The sequence below is a fragment of the Asparagus officinalis genome, chromosome 10 (genome assembly GCF_001876935.1).
Source record: "Asparagus officinalis chromosome 10, Aspof.V1, whole genome shotgun sequence".
Classification (NCBI taxonomy): Eukaryota; Viridiplantae; Streptophyta; class Magnoliopsida; order Asparagales; family Asparagaceae; genus Asparagus; species Asparagus officinalis.
Window position 1 is genome coordinate 70,507,343 of NC_033803.1, and position 22,839 is coordinate 70,530,181.

The window sequence follows — 22,839 nt, forward strand, 5'->3', positions numbered from 1 at the left end:
AAAAGAGAGAAAGATCCGAAACGGGTGCTGTCTGACGCTGGGTGATGCTTGCAGACGTGGACAAGGTAATATAAATCGATGGAAAATTTCCCCAAGAATTAAAAATTTGAGACGGACAGGGGGAACATGTGAGTTGTCCTCCTCCTATTACATAATGAGTTGACCCTCATTAATAATGACCAATTCATTATGCAATAGGAGGAGGACACATCACATGTTCCCACTGTTAGTCCCATATTTTGGGTAAGCACCATGCGGATCATTCTAAGAGGATGCGTATTCGATAATAAATAGACTAGCTTTTTTTTAACAACAAAGAGCTAATTAAGATAAAAAAACGTTTAATTGACATAGACCTCTTATAGTTTTATTGTTTTGAATTTATTGCCCAGCTAAAGCCAAAATGAAGCTAGAGGGATAGTTTTGAGTTCAAAATAAACAACTCACCCACCCTCTTAACTTTGGTCATTCACTTGGTTATAAACATAAAAGTGCTGCCACGGAGAACCAAAATGTCAAATAGAATGACATCAATGCACTTCGTCACACCGCATAGGTCGGAAGAAGGATGAACAAAGGTTGAAACGTTTTTCTCGTTCTTCAATTAACTCGAAGGATAGTATAATCGTCGCTGAATTTGAAAGAAATTTGAATGAGGGATTTTAGTTCATGATCCAATAACCGATACGAATTAAAAAAAATAAAATTTTAGAAGGGGAAAGAAAGCAAACAAAATTTATCACAAACTTTGCTGCCTCCATAAATCTAACTGTTCCTGAACTAACAACCACACGCGTGACACGCTTACTGATGACCTGCAACCTTAACAAAAGGACAGCCAAATGAAGAACACCATAAATCCAAAGAAATGTTTTCCCAAAAATTTAGAGTAACAAATCTTTCAAGCCAGCGTGATTCCTTTCTTCCCTTTTTCTTTTTATACTAGTCATAACTTCTCTTCAACTTGCTTCTCTTTCACAATATACAGTAGATTGCTAATAGCCAGAGTTCCGATTAGAATCTCAAAACTTTACAAAACAAAACTATTGCGCAAAAAACCCTATGCTGCCCCCTATGAGTTCATTAAGCAGCTACAGAAGGTAGCTCATGGGCAGAAGATATTGCACGCGGCGAAATTTCCCCCCCTGTCATAGAGCTTGTGTTACTAATGGTGCGAGCAAGACCGGCATGAGCTGAAGCTGGAGGACTAGATATCCCAGAGTTTGTACCAGACTCGAGTTCAATAGGTGGTTCTGACGTGTTCAATGCGTTACAGTGCGGGCAATAGTATATTATGTGCGGAAAATCTTCTCGCCTTGCTAAACCTGCAAATTTTCCAGAGTATCAGATTGCCAGCTCAACATGCATATGATATAAGAACTGTGAAAGGACTCTTGTCTCGATATCAAAACTACGAACTTGGGTGGGGTGAGGGATGAGAGTTATAATTTATTTATATTCCTAACAGAAATTAAATCTTACAAGGAATTGAGTCTCTACACCATTACATTATTTGCCAAACAAGATTCAAGTATTGGGGTTTCATGTGTAGAGTTAATTGCAAGTTTAAAGTAGTAGTTCAAGGTATTCAATGATATTTGCTTCAAAACACAGTTGCCAAACAGACTATTTACACACAAGCCAATACTTGAATTCAATTTATGTGGTGTTCTGTGACAAAACTTAGAAGTTTATATTATTTAATAACAAAGAGCTTCTGCATAATTCAACACCATTAGAATGTCTTATCTGAAGGTAATTCCTCTGGAAGTCGAGAAAAATAGATGAATTTGTCATAGTCAGGACACTTTGGGTAGGAAAGTAATTATGTTACTACCAAAAGAAAAGAAAAGCAGTAATTTCGTTTTGTGAAGCTCTCTTGTGATAAAATGATGGCTAAGAAATTAGATAATGATCAAGATGAATTAGCAAGGCTGCCCTAAATATAGGTAATTGCACATAGACCACATGTATTACCGCTCAATTGCGGATAGATCCCCTGTACTATGGCCTAATAACAGGTATACCCCTAGTGAGATTATTTTTGACTCTTTAACCTCAGGAGGAGGTCTATTTGTAAAAAGATTAGTATTCCCTTTTCTCTGAGAGTAAGAGAGTCAAAAAAGTTCACTCAGCCAGTCTATCATCAACAATTGAACTACAGGGAGTTCTATCCGCTATTGGGTGATAGTACATGGGGTCTGCAATCAACCCTTTTTTTTATATTAGCATGACGTACCATTATGCCTTAGGCAGTTGCCACATATGAGGGCGTAGCAGTGTGATGGGTCCTCTCCAACAAGAAGCGCAGCAATACGTCCAATCCAACCTCCATCACTAGGGCTTGGACCTCGGTGATGTTCCACAACCATTTGGCCCCGAGAAGAAACAATTTGAGCACCAGCCCCAGATTCATTCGGGACTTCAACCATTGATTGAGGCATGCCACTGCTCCCATTGCTGTTATTACGAGAATGGGTCTGTCTCCTGTTACGAAGGCCACCGGGCTGCACCAGTTCCACATCATTGCTTCTAGCTGATGATGGGTTAGCATTTGCTTCGTCTCCAAGAAAGACCTTTAGACCAGAATCAATGCCTAACTTAGATGCCAGAACACTTGCTGCAGCAGCCTGTGCAGCAGGATCAAGGTCGTATCTCTGGATTTAAAGGTGTTCTGTTAGCAAGGCATGAATCAATCATTTGAACAAGTTATCGACCGTTGTGAGAGTTACCTGGATAAGTTGTTGTGTAGTGTAATAGTTGGTTCTCTCTTTAAGCTCATCAAGCTTCGCCTTCCTTTCAGCTCGTAGCCTTTCGAGTGTCTTCTGGTCCTTGCGATCCACTGGAAACAATAAACTCTTTCTCAGTACAGTAACTGCTGATACACGATTGACATAATAAAATGCCTAATGCCCCAATATCGAAATCAGTAACTAAAAACGAGATACTAATGGATGCAAGAGTAAATCAGATAAAAATTGAAAGTGAAGTCAGAATAAGCTCATATCAATGTCTAAGAGCAAACACGAACAAGCTTCCTGTTGTTGATCAGTGAGTACTTGACACCAAATTTGTAGTCACATTGCTGACAAGATGATCACAGATCAATAGATAATGAAACACAAACTCATTTTCCATATGTGCTGCACAATTTGGCCAGCAATAGTTAACATTTATAAACTACATATTGACAGATTTCTTTTAAGGACACCTCCAAACTAAAATAATTTTTATTTACAGTTAACGTAGTCTCCAAAGTACTAAGATAGATCATTATTTACAAACTAACTGTTTTTAAATTATATTGTCTGTAACTGTTCGTACGCTTATATATTAGTCTCTTAGTGTAGCATACTGTTTTTAAATTATATTGTCTGTAACTGTTTTTAAATTTCATTTTGCTAATTTATGTTGATGGGTGGTATTCGGCGAGGGTTTGGATACTGGCAGCATTTATTAGATAGAAATCTGGCAGAAAACACCAAATAAGTTTAAAAGTTGAGTCATTTGATCACTTCTTTTTGAGTTCTAACAGCTTCCTTCTTTACCCTTTATAGCTGATCCATCTGGTTTACGGAAAAAAGGCCCCGCACATGACTAGTTTCATGATACTGATAGCTTATTTATTTAACCAACTGTATACTTGCATACTGTGACGTTGATGATTAGCGCTAATACATCCAATTCCAGTACAGGAGAGGTTAATTAGACAATTGTGGAGATTTACAAAGAAATCAAAGAAGTAATAACAGTTTTGAGGAAAAGAAATATTAGTAGCTAGAACCGCATGAAGAAAAGTGATGAAGGTCAGCCTAGTCTGGCTGAGCTTGATATAATGCTCTGGAAGAGCCTGTAGACCACCTAGTATTTCAGATTTGCATACATAGTCGAATTTAAAACAGTAGTCTATTTTATTTCTCTTATTTAGTTACAAGGAACTAGATTACAGTAGGTTACAACTGTTAGTCAGCATCAGTCATTTATATGATTTAAAACTTTGCCTAAACACTACTCCGATTGAAAGAAAAGCTTTGACTGAATGACTATCTCCTAAATGAATCTCCATACGTTCTCTCGATTTTTAATCCACAATCTCTACTTTATCTGATCTTATATTCTTTCGATCTATTCTTCTAGCTTACAAATTTATTTTTCCAATAGGAAACCAATTCAGAGAGCAGAAAGTTTGAAAATAGCCATGATGTTTAGCCGTGGAAAGAAATTGGTTGGAAACCTTAGGCAGTAGATAGGGCTCCTTTAAAGAAAGTGCTCCTGTAATTGTCTTCTCCCATAATAATCCAACCTTTGCCTATTGCAGCAAAACTGGTTTCGAGCAAGTTTTGAATCTTAAAGTTTATGCCTGGATCAAATTTAGTCTGATGCCAATTAATAGAGAATTAAAATTTGGAGATAGAGATCCAATCCTTGGTCAATTTTGTTAAAAAATATACCAAAGGAAATGTCCTTACCTTACATCCTACCAGATGCTAATGCAGCTCATCGTCTAAAATGAGTTAAGTTCTTCCTCATTCACATATATCTCCAGGAGACTTATATATGTCAGCTTTTAGGAGACAGTAACAGCTAGAATAAAACTAGATAAGCTTGAAGCAGAGAACTCACTCAAGTAATTTATATGCGATGAAGCTCATTATACAAGATTTAAAGGAATAGAAAAAATACATAAAAAGAACATATAACTAGAGGTCATGATGAGTGCAATAAATACAGTGGTACTACTACTAGGCCATTTTAAAGTGACATAGACTAGGAAGACCAAATGAAGCAGAAACCTGAGGATGCCAAATCGAAAACAAAGCATATAGCTCAAGTTAAATGAACTTGTATTATAACCATTAATAATAAAGGAAGGTAGTTAAGAGTTCAAGATGTTTACACATTCTTGACAAGCGAACAACCATAGTGTAGAGAGCAAAAGATAAACCCGGTGAAACAATAGCGGGCAAAGATCGAATTATCTTCAAGTGCCAGCTCAGATCCAATGACTTCACTGCCATTATAGCAAAAGCCACGGCCGCTACCTGGTAAGAATAGACATACAAAAGTAGCCACCTTTAAGCTGATATTCTCCAACTCCCTATAGCCAAACATAACTTTCTAAAAGACAATAAAGAAAGCCGCACTACTTACAAGTAAACATGGAGGGATAATCCATCACAGTTTTACACAAGGTATAAAAGCGTGAATTTACAATGAATGACTAATATAGGAACATATCTGGATAGCAGAACAATGGTTTCGGGTGCATAAGCTGCATAAATTAATAAAGAAAAGCTAGCTATGTAATCTGACTATATCACAAAATGAGGGGAAAGAGAATATAAAGAGTTGAAAGATAAGAATGAAAACAAGATAATTTGATTAGAAATCATCAAGGTTTTAAATGTCGGGTGTCGGGTTCATGTCGACAACTGAAATCCATGTCGGATAGCAGAAATCAGGGATATATCAGAGGACATGAACTAAATATTGAATTGTCATATCGGATAGTGCACATATGTATAATATCATGTCCTAAATGTCTAAGCATTCCTAAATTCAATATAAGCATACTTTATAAATTCTAGAGGCGGCGCCGGCGATGGGTGGATTCCGACGTCGCAGGGAGGCGGTGCCGGCGACGGGACGTCACAGGGAGGCAGTGTCTGGGCTCTTCTTCTTCTTCTTCGGCTGCTCGGGGTCCTTCGGATGAGTCATAGACCACCCTCTTCCCTTTATCCCGACAACGGGATACCCTGTCGTCCTCGGGTTCGGTTAGGGTTCGGATTTCGAGGCGCAACGGGAGATGGACGACGAGGGGCCGAGATGGAGGTGGGTTCCCAAGTCCGCTGTAACCCTAATTTTTCTCTTTTCTTTCTATCGAGCTCATAAGAAACCCTTAAACATGAGAACGGGTCAACCAGGTTTGGGTTTTTATCACTAAACCAAAACCCGATAACAAAAAATAGATCTAAAAAAAGGGTCATATCGGTCGATTTTTCAAAGCTGAAAAATCGACCGATATGCCCGATATAGCCCCGATATTTCCGATTTGGCCCTGAAAACAGACATACGAGTTGAAAACGCCCATGTCGTGTCGCTCAAGCCCTGAAAACCGACATGTCAGCCGACATTTAAAACCTTGGAAATCAGATTTTTCTATATTTTGAGACTTTCTGAATTTTGGTTCCAAAATTAAATAAGAAAAACTGCCCAACATATCACTACCTCCCCACCCAAAAAATAATAAGACTAGGCAACTTTTTTTATTTTAACCCAAAAAAAAGAGTTAGATTGTTATAAGTTAGTGTCATTTAGCAAAGTGTGCTACCACTAAGAGGTAGAAGTGTTGTGACCACACCTTTCAAGTAGGCTTGTCGGGTCACTGCATAGCTATCTACTGATGGTGCATTTAGTAAGATGACCTGCCTCAAAGAAGAAGAAACCTGGACGCATAGCCACCTCATACCCCCTTTTTACAAAAATATATGATATTGTAATATCTGTTTTTATAATTTGTCATATCGTTTCTCCTCTGCTCTTCCGGAATGGCCCTCTTTTGTTCCCGCAAGCTCACCCTCCATTCTCCTTCCCTGTTAGTTAGTACTCACTATATCCTATTTAAATTATTTAAACCACTAAAAGCCTTTGCTTCCTTATTTTCATCGCCACTATATTCCATTTTCATTTAAGTGCTCAATCTTATTCATCTATAATATAACCTCTTGGGAATATTTGCAGGCCTCAAACAGAGAGAAAGAGAACTCAATTTTAAAAGCAATTTCTGATCTTGTAATGAAGATAATGACTCAATTCATGATATAGTATTCCTAAGGATCTTTTTACTTTACAAGAGTAGTAAGACTCTCTCTAAAACTAATTTTATAAAATTTGCAATCGATATGGTTTCCTCCCTTCTTGAGGTTATCATTATGATATCCAAAGTTAACTTCAACGATCTTTGCGTCCGGAAAAGATTGTCAAATTCCGTCTTGTTCTTATATTCCTACCCCAACTTTCATCTTCATTGTTGTACTACCCTGTTTCACATCAGAGCATAAACAAGCGCACCCTTATCCTCCGTTCATCCCAAATTATTCATAAAACTTATTATCAAAACATTTTCAACAAAATACTAAGGTCGCATCTCCTGATGTTAAAAATGTGGTTGTAAAAACTAAAAACCTCATTACTCAATCCTTCTATTAAAATTCCGGACAACGAACTTCCCATATTTTAAATCAACTTTCCTTCAAAGTGCTGACCAATATGATTAAACGTGTTACTTAAGATTGATGCATGCAATTGACAATCACCAGCTTTTCATCACCGCACCAAACAAATACCCTATCCTTTTCACCTCAAAATTTCAAAACTCACCGCATGTGACACAGTTTTGTGCTATCACAGTAACCTAGGACCCATTTGGTATCACAATAAGTGATGGTTAGCTTCACTCCATCAGAAGTGGCTGGATTAACCTTAGTCGAGGATTCTAATCAAACTTAGACTATTCCAATCTCTCTTTGATCTTATTCCTCTAATTCTATTTCCAAAACAATATAATTATTCACTGTCCAATAAATGTTTTATGGCAAAAAACAATTCTACATCCAACATGTCGATTGAATTGATGTCGTGCATGACCAAACCAATTTAATCAATTCTCAGAAGTCCTACAACCCTAACACACAATCAATTAACAAAAATAGCAAAACTAACCACAAAACTGTTAGATATTTTTGTTTTAAAAGTGGGTTCCATACTTGATTTTCTCCATGGAAACATGGACGGCTAAATTAATGGAGAGGTGTCAAATTTGTGTTGAAAATGAAAAAAAAATGGTGGGCCCCACCACAAGAAAATTAGGACGTGTGCCCCACATGTATAGTAAAATAATATTATTTTATTAGTGCATAGTGTTTTCTCAAACGTTATAAATAGACCCCAAATTCTTAAGGAAAATTCATTCCAAAAAACAACAATCAATATATACCTATATATATGTTGTAAAATAGCTAGTGCTCGTAGGAATATTGTCTGGATCGAGAAGGTCTTATAGATCGAGGAGATCGTTGCCTTGACCGAGAAAGTCTTATACATCGAGGAGATCGTTGCCTTGACCGAGAGATCCTATAGATCGAGGAGATCTTGACAGTATTGGATTGGTGCACACCAGAGTACTGTGCTGTTGTTCCTAGAAGCAATTTGACCTTGGGATCCTTACACCGGAGTAGACCAAATATTACATTAAGCATAATGTTTTACAAACGCACAGCAGCTGAGTTGAAATTTTTTTAAATTACTACACTTCAGCTTTCTTTTCAGTTTTTGCTGTTTTATATCTGTATTATTTCAGATTTAACCTCAGACGCCAACAATCTTAAAGCAATATTTTGATCTACCATGGATCCTGCAAGGACTCTTGGAGTGGACTGTCTTAAGTTAGAGAACTTTGACGGTTCTAACTTTAACACATGACGTCGGAAAGTGATCTTCGGGATGCAACTCTTAAAAATCTACTATGTGATCTCTGAGGAGAAACCCGACTCTGAATAAGATTCTGAGTCTGAAGCCTCTTGGGCTAAAGATGATCACTTCTGCAGGAGTTATCTCCTTAACTACCTGACCGATCATCTAGCAGATGTTTACACCAACAAGCCCTCTGCAAAGAAATCTAGAATGCTCTGGAGGATCAGTACAAGGATGAGGAGAAGTTGTCCAAATCACCTCATCGATAAGTTTCTAGATTTCAAGTTCGAAGACGACACTGAGGTTTGCCTCAAGTCAAAGAGCTTAAAAATTTTGTTATGAAGCTAAAAGATGAAAATATCAGTCTTTGTCAAACCTTTATTTCTAGTACAATTGCCAACAAGTTTTCTCCATCTTGGATGTCATTCTCCACTGATATTCGAAGAGCAAAAAGACAGATGACTGTCTGATTTAAAAAGATTCATTCGGATCAAGGATGAGACTCGGACTCGCACGAAAAATGAGCTCATCGCTAAGCAGAAGGCGTCTGCTAACATGGTGGTTACTAACTCTGAGAATGGTAATAATTTATCTTTCAACAAAAAGTTCTTTAACAAAAGAAAGAACCAGAATCCAAAGAACTTGAACATTCAGAAGAAGGAGTTCAAGAAGAACGACAAATGCTTCAATTATGGGAAGCAATGACATTTTGTCAAGGACTGCAAAGAATCAAAGAAAGAAACTACACATAATGTCAATCAAGTTGATGATTGTGTGACTATGATCTTCCAGGTAACAACTCCTAATAGCAATATCTCTGATTGATGGTTAGATACAGATGCTACTTGTCATGTTTGCTCCAATAGAGATTTGTTCTTTTCTTATATTGCTGCCAAAAAAAACGTATCAATGGCTGATCATTCTGTGGTTCCTGTTCTTAGAACTGGGAATGTGATGTTGACTCTCTCTTTAGGAAAGACTCATATTGAAGGAGGTGAAACATGTTCCCTTAATTATCAAAAACTTAGTTTCTGAAAGCTTGCTATGTGATGCAGGTAAGAGGCTGGATTTCCAAGGAGGTAATGCTATATTATCCTTTAAGAAAATATATTTTGACAATGCATATCGTACTGATGGCATATATAAGATCAGTATTATTGTACTCAATTTGGTTATAAATAAAGTATCCTCTTCTGCTTACTCTCCTGTATTATGACATAATAAGCTAGGACATGTAAATTATAGAAAATTGTCTAGCATGGAGAAGTTAGAATTATTTTTAAAATATGGGGTTAACAAACCTGAGAAATGTGAAGTTTGCGCACAAACAAAGCTGACGAGGAAGCCATTTTCAAATGTCACGAAGAGCACCAACCCGTTGGATCTGATTCATTTAGATATTTGTGACTTCAAGAGCTTCATCACTCGTGACGGCAAGAAGTACTTCATCACTTTTATTGACGACCATTCTCGCTTCTGTCACGTTTACCTGCTGAAATCTAAAGATGAAACCTTCAGCAAGTTTGTCGAGTTTCGGACTCGAGTGGAGAAGCAGCTTGGACTGCAGATAAAAAGACTCAGGAACGACAGAGGAGAGTACCGATCTAATGAGTCAGAATCATACTTCAAGGAGCATGGAATCATTGTTGAAACTACTGCTCCGTATTCTCCACAATCTAATAGGATTGCAGAAAAAAAGAATCGCACATTGACCGAGATGATGAACTCGATGCTAATCACATCTGGTTTACCTACCTGCTATTAGGGGGAAGCTTTGCTGATAGCAAACTGAATTTTAAATAGAGTATCCTACTCCAAAACTGATAGTACTCATCATCGGTTATGGTTGGGATATCCAGATCCTTTGGATAATCTCAAAGTATAGGGGTGTCTCTCATATGTTCGAATTTCAGATATCAGAAGGCCTAAGCTCGAACTAAAGGCTAACAAATGTGTGTTTCTTAGCTTCGCTAAAGATAGCAATGCTTGCAGGTTCTCCATCATTAAAGCTCAAGATGCAGAATTTTTTAAGGATAAGTTTATCAAAGATAAAGGTTTATTGCTCAAAGATATAATAGAGAATGCTAGTACGTCAGATGCACAAGAAAAGCCAGTTTCGCAAGAAATTGAAGGTGTCAATGATGAAAGAGTTATCGAACCATCTTCTAAACGTATCAGGAGACAGAAAGATTTTGGAGATGACTTCATCATTTGGAGATGACTTCATCACCTATAATGTGGAAGGTGATCTACATACTTTTTAAGAAGCAATGCAGTTAACAGATGTTCTTCTGTGGAAAGAAGTTACAGATGAGTGGATTCATTGATCCAAAATCATACTTAGGAGCTGATGGATGTGCCTGAAGGTGCAAGACCTATCAGTTACAAGTGGATCTTCAAGAAGAAGCATCGTCCTGATGTTACTATTGAGAAGTACAAAGCAAGACCGGTGACGAAAGGATTCTCTCAGAAAGAATGTATAAATTTCTTTGATATCTATGTACCAGTTTGCAGGATCACTACCATTAGAGTGTTTATCTGGGCGACGATTAAAATGTTCGTCATACATCAGATGAATGTGAATACTGCCTTTCCCAATAAAGATATCACAGAAGAGATCTATATAGAGAAACCAGAAGGACTTGATGCTTCAGCTGGTAAGGTTTGTAAACTTGTTAAGTCTTTATATGGACTTAAGCAGACACCAAAACTCTGGTATGAGAAATTCGATAGGGTTGTTCGTAACAATTGGTATCAAGTCAGTGAATCTAACAAGTGTTTATACATCAAGATCGCTGAAGGAAATGTGGTGATCATTTGTCTCTATGTGGATGATATGCTCATCATTGGGAGTGATTTGGAGATAGTAATATCTACCAAGAAATTTCTTTCAGCATAGTTCAGGATGAAGGACCTTGAAACTGCGGACATGATTCTCAAAATCAAAGTCATATACTCTGAAGAGGGTATTGGATTGTCCCAATCTTATTATGTCGAGAGCATGCTAAGAAAGTATGGCTACGACTTACCAGAACTATCAGTGTCATACGATTACAACAAGAAGCTTCGACCAAACATTGAAAGACCAGTAGAGCAGCTGTGGTATTCAAAGATCATTAGGAGTCTCATGTATGCGATGAGCTGCACAAGGTCAAATATTGCATTCGCTGTAGGAATGCTTAGTAGGTTCACAAGTAATCCTAGAAAGCTTTATTGGGATGTCCGGAGATTGATAAGATACTTGAAAGGAACTACAGGTCTAAGTCTATTCTACATTGGATATCCAGCTGTAATCGAAGGCTATTCAGATGCGAACTGATGCTCAAAACCAGATGAGTGCAGATCTATTGAATGATTTGTTTTCACTATGGGTGGAGTTATTGTCTCGTGGAAGTCTAAGAAGCGGGCCATGATTGTACAGTCATCGATGAAATTTGAGTTCTTCACACTCTGTGCTGCAAAAGATGAAGCTGAATGGCTCAATTGTTTTCTCCGAGACCTTCCATTGACAGAATTGCAAGACGCAATTACTATCTATTGTGATAATCAGGCGGTAAGTGCTGTGACAGCGAACTCGATGTTCAATGGAAAGAAACGGACCATTCGTTTGAAGCATAGCTATTTGAGAGAGCTCATTTGTCAAGGAGTCATCTCTGTGATTGACGTCCGGTCTTCAGAGAATGTTGTTGATCCTTTCACTAAAGGTCTGAAAAAGAACATAGTCGAAAGGACGTCTATTGGAATGGATCTCAAAGTTTTGTAAGTATTACAAATACTTACCATTTTATATCAAGTTTCTAGTTCAAAGCTTATGCTACCGATGATAAGATATTTGGTTCAAAAGTCAAGTGAGATTTACAAAGTTTGGTGAGTCTTACAAATACTTACCATTTACATCTAGTTATTAGTTCAAAGCTTATGCTACTAATGACAAGATAAACGATTCAAAAGTCAAGTAAGATTTATAAGTAAAATCCTAAGAGGGGTTTAAATTTTCTTGGATTAGTCGGTGTTTAATGCAAAATTTAGGGGTTGCTGATACGGGTGTATCTTCTCTTCGGAAAAGCGATCCTCATGGGAGCTTAAGGATAGGTGATTCTTATGATATCTTGAGAATAGTGGGGTGAAGCGACACGGCGGAGCACAGGTGGAAGCGTGGAACGAGACGGCGAGCAACAGATTCGAGGAATCCAGATTTCAACTCGTGAGTCGACTCATACATGTACATGAGTCGACTCATCAGGTTGAGTCGACTCATGCCTGTCATGAGTCGACTCACGAAACCCAGCCGTTTTGTCAAAAGCTTCTGCTCGGTTGACTCATCAGTTTATGAGTCAACTCATCAGTCATAAGTCGACTCATATGCAGTCATGAGTCGACTCATCGAGGTTTCCAGGGCAGACTTGGTTTCTGTTTTGAAGGAATTCTAGTTTGGTTTGGTTTTGGTTACTTACCAGATTACCATCACGTTGTATACCCTATAAATAGGGACTGTTTAGGGTTCTAAACAGGAGGGGGAGAGACCAGATGTAATCCTACAGAGTTTTAGGTCTAATAGAGACCCTGATCAAAAGGATTAGGGTTTAGGTTGTGATGATCTATGAGATCTTAGATCAGAGAGAGATTCTAATCATTGTATTAGGGTTTAGAGAGGATTGAGAGGTTGTTCTCGATTCTAGTGAGATTGTGAGGGAGAGATTGTAATCTTTTGTTCTTCATAATCTAGAGAAGGTATTTTCCTTCGCCATATAATGAATTGTGCTTGTGTTTTCATAATCTAGAGAAGGTATTTTCCTTCGCCATATAATGAATTGTGCTTGTGTTTCTGTCATCCTCTTCTTAACCCACCTTTGATAATTCCGCGATCAAAGGTGCTCGTACGGCAACTCGTATCAAGTTGGTATCAGAGCAATCGGATCCGGTAAAGAAGCATCCTGTGTATGGTCCTGACTCGATCACAGTATAAGAAGCTTGACGAGATCCTTTTCTTTAGAAGGAGTTCAGAGATTAAGGAAGAAGAAGATGACTAAAGTCAACAAAGATGGAGGGGCTCGAGAGTTTCCTCAGCTGAAGTTCTAACTTGAATGAGACTTCAAGTTTCTAAAGGGGGGACCCATGATACGGGTGTATCTTCTCTTCGGAAAAGCGATCCTCATGGGAGCTTGAGGATAGGTGATTCTCATGATATCTTGAGAATAGTGGGGTGAAGCGACACGACGGAGCACAGGTGGAAGCGTGGAACGAGACGGCGAGCAACAGATTCGAGGAATCCAGATTTCAGCTCGTGAGTCGACTCATACATGTACATGAATCGACTCATCAGGTTGAGTCGACGCATGCCTGTCATGAGTCGACTCACGAAACCCAATCGTTTTGTTAAAAACTTCTGCTCGGTCGACTTATCAGTTTATGAGTCGACTCATCAGTCATGAGTCGACTCATATGCAGTCATGAGTCGACTCATCGAGATTTCCTGGGCAGACTTGGTTTCTGTTTTGAAGGAATTCTAGTTTGGTTTGATTTTGGTTATTTATCAGATTGCCACCACGTTATAAACCCTATATATAGGGACTGTTTAGGGTTCTAAATAGGAGGGGGAGAGACCAGATGTAGTCCTAAAGAGTTTTAGGTCTAAAAGAGATCCTGATCAAAAGGATTAGGGTTTAGGCTGTGATGATCTATGAGATCTTAGATAAGAGAGATTCTAATCATTATATTAGGGTTTAGAGAGGATTGAGAGGTTCTCGATTCTAGTGAGATTGTGAGGGAGAGATTATAATCTTTTGTTCTTCATAATCTAGAGAAGGTAAGATTGTGAGGGAGAGATTATAATCTTTTGTTCTTCATAATCTAGAGAAGGTATTTTCCTTCGCCATATAATGAATTGTGCTTGTGTTTTCATAATCTAGAGAAGGTATTTTCCTTCGCCATATAATGAATTGTGCTTGTGTTTCTGTCATCCTCTTCTCAACCCACCTTTGATAATTCTACGATCAAATGTGCTCGCACGGCAACTCGTATCAAATTGGTATCAGAGCAATCAGATCCGGTAAAGGAGCATCATGTGTATGGTCCTGACTTGATCACAGTACAAGAAGCTTGGCGAGATCATTTTCTTTGGAAGGAGTTCAGAGATTAAGGAAGAAGAAGATGACTGAAGTCAACAAAGATGGAGGGTCTCGAGAGTTTTCTCAGCTGAAGTTCTAACTTGAATGGGAGTTCAAGTTTCTAAAGGGGGACCCATGATACGGGTGTATCTTCTCTTCGGAAAAACGATCCTCATGGGAGCTTAAGGATAGGTGATTCTCATGATATTTTGAGAATAGTGGGGTGAAGCGACACAGCGGAGCACAGGTGAAAGCGTGGAACGAGACGACAAGCAACAGATTCGAGGAATCCAGATTTCAGCTCGTGAGTCGACTCATACATGTACATGAGTCGACTCATCAGGTTGAGTCGACTCATGCCTGTCATGAATCGACTCACGAAACCCAGCCGTTTTGTCAAAAGCTTCTGTTCGGTCGACTCATCAGTTTATGAGTCGACTCATCAGTCATGAGTCGACTCATATGCAGTCATGAGTCGACTCATATGCAGTCATGAGTCGACTCATATGCAGTCATGAGTCGACTCATCGAGGTTTCCTGGGCAGACTTGGTTTCTGTTATGAAGGAATTTTAGTTTGGTTTGATTTTGGTTATTTATCAGATTGCCACCACGTTGTAAACCCTATACATAAGGACTGTTTAGGATTCTAAATAGGAGGGGGAGAGACCAGATGTAGTCCTAAAGAGTTTTAGGTCTAAGAGAGATCCTGATCAAAAGGATTAGGGTTTAGGTTGTGATGATCTATGAGATCTTAGATCAGAGAGAGATTCTAATCATTGTATTAGGGTTTAGAGAGGATTAAGAGGTTGTTCTCGATTCTAGTGAGATTGTGAGGGAGAGATTGTAATTTTTTGTTCTTCATAATCTAGAGAAGGTATTTTTCTTCGTCATATACTGAATTGTGCTTGTGTTTCTATCATCCTCTTCTCAACCTACATTTGATAATTCCGCGATCAAAGGTGCTCGCACGACAACTCGTATCAGTTGCGTAACGCGTTTCGCAAGGAACGAGTTACTTAATTGATCTTTAATCTTCCTCTAGTACTATCCTTACATGACTGAACTAACCGGGTAAAACTTTAATCTTTTTACCTTAAATCCTATCATGAGAAAGGATGACTCTTAAACCTTAATGAGTTCAAAGCATTTCGGATGCGGGATGTTTGATAGGAAACATGCCTAAAAAACTCACCTATGCATGGGTGAAGATTTGGTCGTCTCTTATGGTGTCTTATGGAAAGATACCTAAAACCCTAGTAGAAACCAGGACATGCAAAGGACCATAAATGTAAAAGCAAAGGCAAAGGCAAAGACAAAGACAAGTGTGGTTCAAAGTGAAAACTACCACAGATAAGTTTGATCTTGTATGATCGCTGGATTTTTAGACATGTGCTGGTTCAAGTCTCTGTGAAACCATGCACCTATTTATTATTCAGTTGGTCTAAAGGGGATTCAAGTTCTTGCGATATCTACCTTATACAAAACGATTGAAATAACAGCACCGTTACACGACACTAGTTTAAAAAAATTATAGGGGATTGTTAGATATTTTTGTTTTAAAAGCGGGTCCCGCACTTGATTTTCTCAATGAAACATGGGCGGCTAAATTAATGGGGAGGTGTCAATTTTTTGTTGAAAATGAAAAAAGTGGTGGGCCCTATCACAAGAAAATTAGGACGTGAGCCCCACATGTATAGTAAAATAATATTATTTATAAAAGAACTTGCCCCAGCCATGAGTAACTATTTCGTAGTAGCCTCATTAGGCCGTACATCTCTCTTGGCATATCCAGATAATAGGTAGGAACATAAACTGAAACATTCTGGAGCTACAAAGATAGTTATTAAATCGTTAGCACCACATAAAAACATTCCTCCTAGAGTAGTTGTTAATACGAATTTGGGGCATATGCATATGATATATAATATATAAAATGCTCGTTCCGAACCTATCACTCGGGGGCCTCTTTCTTACCCCTTGTCTTTCGTTTTTACGGTTAGACATCGGGCATACACATGAATTCAATCATCTCGAGATGGAAGATACGATGTTGTTTCGAGATAAACCGAGTAGACAAACTGAATTTAAAGATAAAAAACGTTATAAATAGACCCTAAACTCTTAAGAAAAATTCATTCCAAAAAAATAACAATCAATATATACCTATATATATATGTTGTAAAATAACTAGTGCTCGTAGGAACATTGCCTAGACTGAGAAGGTCTTATAGATCGAGAAGATTGTTGCCTTGATCGGAGGTCCTATATATCGAGAAGATCTTGACAGTACTGGGTCGGTACACACCAGAGGACTGTACTGTTGTTCCTAGAAGCAATTTGGCCTTGAGATCCTTACACCGGAGTAGGCCAAATATTGTTTTAAGCACAGCGTTTTACAAACGCATAGCAGTTGAGTTGGAAAATTTTAAAATATTACACTTTAACTTTTTTTTTAGTTTTTGCTGTTTTATATCTGTATTATTTCAGATTTAACCATAAGCGCCAACAAAAATTAGAATGCAACAATAAAAGATCAGAGATCGACTCACCTCGGCGATTCCTGAGAGCCAAATGACGTTCCTCGCAAACTTCCTCGTTCTAATCGCCCTCCCCTTCATCCTAGCATGAACTGCCGCCTCCTCCTTCGACAAGTGCTGCAGCTTCTTCTCGTAATCCTCTTTCCTCGATCCGAAAACCCCTCTCCAGATCCTTGTCAGCACTCCTTTCTTCTTCTTCTTCGCCGCCACCGCCTCCGCCGCCGGTGATGCGGCGTTCGGTCCCCTGCTCTGATCACGCCGGCATCGCGGATCCTCCACGCCGATTCCGTCATTGCCTAAAATAACACAAAATCGCATCAAATTGTAAAAAAACAACGAAATCGAGATCAGATCTGAAGAGATCTGAGAGGAGAACGTACCGATCGCCGAAAGGGACGGGTTCTCGACGGGGAGAGACGAGAGAGAAGCCCCTTTCTTCTTTCTTTGTCTCGATCTGGGCTCTGGATTTCTTTCCGTTTTGAGCTCACTCTCGCTTTTGCTCGATCTCGATAAAAATGGAAATCGAGGATTTTGATGAAGGAAAAAAAGGGCTTCCTCTTCAAACGGTTCTTGAGAAAGAGGCCGCTTTTGGGAAATGCCCGCGGCTTTTGTTTCTGAAAAACTCCTAGTTTGCTAAATTTCACAAAAGCACCGTTCTTTCGAGTGATTTGCATAAATGACCATAAAATTTAAAAACTAGAGAAAAGGACCCCTAAACTTGAGACGTACCATAAGGCTTTAGTGAATTTTAAGGATTTCAGTTGACTTTGAGAATTTTTCATTCAACCTTCATTCTACGGTTTTTCTAAAATAACTAAATACAGGAGACAAGAAAAAAGTTACGCAAGCTGCTTTTGTTTAACGATTCTGCGGAGAAATGAGATTATCTAATAAGTCTATTAGTCTCTCATTAGTTATGTGTGGAACATTGTTTTGGTTCATGAGGAGTATGGGTTTTTTATTTGATAACTAGGTTTTTTATGATGAGTTCTTTCTAGTCCCTAATACGTGGTATTAGAGCTAGCCTGATTTTTTCAAATGGGATGTAACTGAGATGTGCTAATGCAGACTATAGTATTGTAGTACTCGCCCAGGACTATATTAGTGCAAAATATATAAGGATTACAATGTTTGACCATAACTAAACTAGTGAACATCCAACCTGCACGGGGACCGGGAGCTAAAATTTTGATGATTTATTAGGTCAAGTAGTCATTAGTTACATGCGGCGAACTTCCGAACTTGACATGAGTTTATAAGGAATTTTGGGATTTCTCCCTGTAACACTAGTTTTTATAGACGAGTTCCTCCTAAATCTGTAACATTTTTTTTCCTTTTTCAATAAAACCAATACTTAGTAGACGAAATCTTTCGTAAGTTTAGAGGATTACACGAAACCCCCCAAAATTTAGGTGTTTCTTAGAGCTTTTAAAAATCATGATTCGTCTGTGTAAATCACCCTAAACTTGAGGGTTTTTCTGAAACTTTTACCTTGCACAGTACGTACTTATTATCTGCACGCGACGCTGACGTGTGGGCCCCACTACGTGTGTGTCATTATGATCCCAGCGCGGACGATCATCATTAGCAGTGATGGTTCTGGAACATTAGCAGGTGCTTTTTTTTCTTAGCAGCTGGTACGTGAGCGGGCCCCACATGCTGGCCCGCGTCAACGAAGGGGAGGGGACAGGTGGCTCGGCCGTTTTAGGTTCAGTGGTGCGGTCTCTTGTCACCCGGAAGCACGGCAACGGGAAGGAATGAAGGGTATATTTCACAAAACCCCTCCCAAGTTTGGGTATTTTATCTGGTAACCCTCCTTAGCTTTTAGAATGCCACAAAACCCCCTTAAACTTTGGCGTTCTTAGAAAACCCCCCGATAGCATTAGATTGGGGGTTTCTGGCAAACTTTAGAGGTCTTTGTGACATTTAGAAAGTTATGGGGGTTATATCCCAGAAACGACCGCTTAAGGAGGTTTCGTGAAAATTACCTTTGCGGAAAAACATACAACATGCAATTGATGCGAACGATGACTATTTTAGAGTTGGTGATTTTGTTGATTGAGTAGTTTGATAAACTTTTTTTTTTTTCGAAACCCTTTTACTTCTATTTCTTGCTAATAGTACACGCCAAGGGATGGACAAGTAAAATTACAAAATTCACGAGGCAGAAAAAAAAAACACGCGTGTTACATAGCGACATGTTTTTTTTTATTTCATCATCTTCTTTCCCCCCCCCCCCACACCCCCTCCCAAATTTTTAGGGAAAATGCTTCTACCCTCCAAAATCAAAAAGTAAATTTCCGTCATCCCCAAGACTTTCTCAACGAGCTAAAATCTCTCAAGATCAACTTTTTTTACTTCTAACCCCCAACCCTAGTGCTATCTAAGCAATAAGTTGTTATTCCCCACTATACCTCTAATTAATATTCATGTGGGCAGCTCTCTCCCTCCTGTCTCATCATCATCTTCCTTCCCTCTTCTTTTTTTCTCTCTCTCCACTCCACAACCATTACTAATAAGCTCTCATCTCTCTTCCTTTTTTCCTTTCTCCCCTCCCATCTGTCTAAATTCATATCTCTGTATCCTCATCCCCTATGCCCTCTCCCATATACCCCCCACTACCTTTGTAAAACTCTAAAAATTTGAATATTTTGTGATAAATAATAATAAATATGTTATATATTTATAAATAACATATTATGATGTTTGAGTATGCTAGGAATTGGTTTGAGATCAATTCAATGTATATATGTATATATATAAGAGCAAATGCACAATTCATGCTCGATGTATAAATCTGGAAATTTATGATCAGCAAAGAGATTTTGTATTTTTTTATCACATATGTAGTTGTAATTTGGAAACACTTAAAAGACAAAAGTTATAGGTATCTTCAAGAACTTTCCAACAAGTCTTAGATCACCTCATTCTGAGGTTGGACGTGAAAGTTATGGCCAAAATACCGAAGGTCATTTTTCATGTTAGATTAGGATTCCTGGTTCGGGTCAAACGGGTTTATTTCGGGTTTGCATATATATAAACATGTGTTTTCATGAAAATTAACATCTTTATATCAGAGTTTCAAACCCTAGCAGGCTCTCTTCCTCCCTCTGAATCCATAACCCTAAAGTTAAGAATTTTGAGAGCTTTGTGAAGCAAATATCGACACGAGGGCGAGATCATTAATGTGTAACAAGGGAAAAACGGCTTGGTTGTACTTTTTTTTGGTTGCTGGTTTTTTTAGAGGTTTAGAACGATGTCTAAGGCAAGATTATCTTTATCCAAACCCTTCCCCATAGTTAAATAACTAGTTAGATGTTTAATATGATGTTGAATATGTGTTTTCATGCTTGAATCTTAACATGATGTGATAAAAGTTAAATTTTTGATGTTAAAACATAAACCAATGCTAGATTAGTATTTTTTTGTTGTTTATGATAGTATCATGATCATGATTATTAGGAGTTTTCATAATTTCATTTATATATGAGAAATTTAAGAGATGTACTAAATAAATATTTTCTGTAGAAAACTGCAGCAATTGTATCATATTTAACTGAGATTTTGAAATAGAAAATAAACTCCAAATTTAACCAAACTAGTGCCAAATGAAATATATATGTATCTAGTTTCTAAAACAGAAGACTAATCTTAAAAAGAGATTGTATAGAGAAAGATATGTTATATTTACTAACAACATGTCCTGCAGAAAAATGGATGCACATATATAATGTTTAACTGGAGATTTGGGATAATAAATAAACTCCAAATTAAACTAAACTTATGTCATTTGAAATATGTGTGAATCTAGTTTTCAAAACAGAAAACCATTTGTAAAAATAGTTTTCCTAGAGAAAGATATGCTTGTTTTACTAACAGATATCACGTTTGTTTTTCTGCTCGTTTTGTGGAGCTGTGTTGTGCCGTTTTGAGGTGCGTTCGCGGAGTTTTGAGCCGCTTGATGTTATACGTTTAGTCATAAATATATTATGTTATACATTTAAGAATCCCAATGGGATTATGATGAATTTTGATTTGATCATATTTGAATTAGATATAGTTCATATACATGCAGCTTAGTACTATATGGGATAGTACGTCGACACACCAGATATACATGGTTTATACATGAGGTAACTGTTATTGATGAGCATAGCTCAGTATTATATAGGATAGTGCGTCGACATACCTGAGATACAAAGATTTATATGAGGTGGATATCGTTGATGAGCTCAGTTCAGTACTATATGAGGTAGTACATCGATATTCCACATGTACAGACCATTGAGTCGGATTTTAGGAGGCTTGATCTAGCCGTCCGTCCCGCACTAGGGTGCGATAAGGCTCTTGAGCCATATTTCAAGGATGCCTATTTGGTAGTCCGTCCCGTACTCATGTTATGCACTAAGATCGCGATGAGACTAATGAGCCATGTACACAGTTCAGTATACCTACAGGGTAGTCCGTTGCACTGAGATAATTACTTGATAGCCTAAGTATGGTAGATGCCAATTATGAATACGACCTATCATTGAACTATATGGCTGAGATATGTTACTTTTGAAAGTATACAAAATTATGTGTTAGTATTTTATTCTATCTCTCCAGTGATAGTGGAAGATATTATAAATACGATGTGTTGATATCTTATTTCTTTTACTATCCTTTTTACTTCTTAGTTAGGATCAATGATTAGAGATTCACAACTTGAGACTTATGGTATATACATGAGGGTTTCCTTGTTTAGATTATTTCGCTCGACGTATCAGTCTCGTGTTATGGATTTCTAATTATTGGTTTTATTAGATTATCTTTTTTTAGTTCGATATTAATGTTTAGATATCTAAAATTTGAGACTTATGATATATACATGAGGGTTTCCTTGTTTGGATTATTTTGCTCGACGTACTACGTCTCGTGTTGTAGGTTTTTAAATGTTAATCCCACTTAGATACGGGAAAAATGATATAGGTAGACTATGCTTAATAGATAGAGCCTCCACTCCATCCTAGCAGCCCTTCCCCTGGGGGCGGATGAGGGTAATCTTGCTGTAGCGCTCTGACGCTCTTGTTGTTATTTTTTTTCTTTTAAAAATGCCCTTTCAGGTAGTTCAGAGTTCCGGAGAGCCGCAGGATGACGAAGTTCTTGTATAGTCGCCGTCCCGAGAGATTTATTAGAGGCTTCACTGTAGTTTTAAATTTTATTCAGACTTAGAGTTTAGTTTCATTTTGTAAAGGTAATGTGCCTTAGTTCGACTTTCCGTTTTGATTCATGTTGAGACATCGTATGTTATTTCAGACTCCATATGTATTTCAGTTTATTTTCAGTTGAGACATGACCTTTATTTATGAGATGTCATTATCTTTATCATGTCTATTATTATTGTTCTACTTCTTTGCCTGTTTTGTACCTACGCTTTTATTTGATCCCACTAGAGGATATTACTGTGATTGGTGAAACTTGTTGTTGCACAGTGTGGGTGTATGACAGGTTTGACATCTCTGGGTTCACCTTGGACTGCAGCCATGTGTGAAAATAATGGCGTCACAACCTTGCTGCCTCCCTCATCTCCTCCGTCTAGGTCCATCACCTCCTCACCACCCTTAAACTTCTTCTCCTCACAATTTATGTTCTTCTCCCTCTTAATCACTTTCGAGCCCACCATCATACCTCCACACCCTATCTTCCCTCTCGTCCCTCCTCTTACGGCAACATCATACAT

At 38.1% G+C, this 22,839-nt stretch overlaps 1 protein-coding gene across 1 annotated transcript; it reads right to left on the minus strand.

Moving 5' to 3' along the window:
• On the minus strand, positions 812-22,839 carry LOC109826889 (uncharacterized protein At2g24330-like). Its single transcript, XM_020393905.1, has 7 exons — positions 22,669-22,839; positions 17,498-17,750; positions 17,130-17,413; positions 4,898-5,042; positions 2,733-2,842; positions 2,240-2,657; positions 812-1,325 (listed from the first exon to the last, which is right to left on the minus strand). The coding sequence occupies exons 1-7, from the start codon at positions 22,837-22,839 to the stop codon at positions 1,084-1,086; spliced, it is 1,623 nt and encodes a 540-aa protein (XP_020249494.1). The 3' UTR covers positions 812-1,083.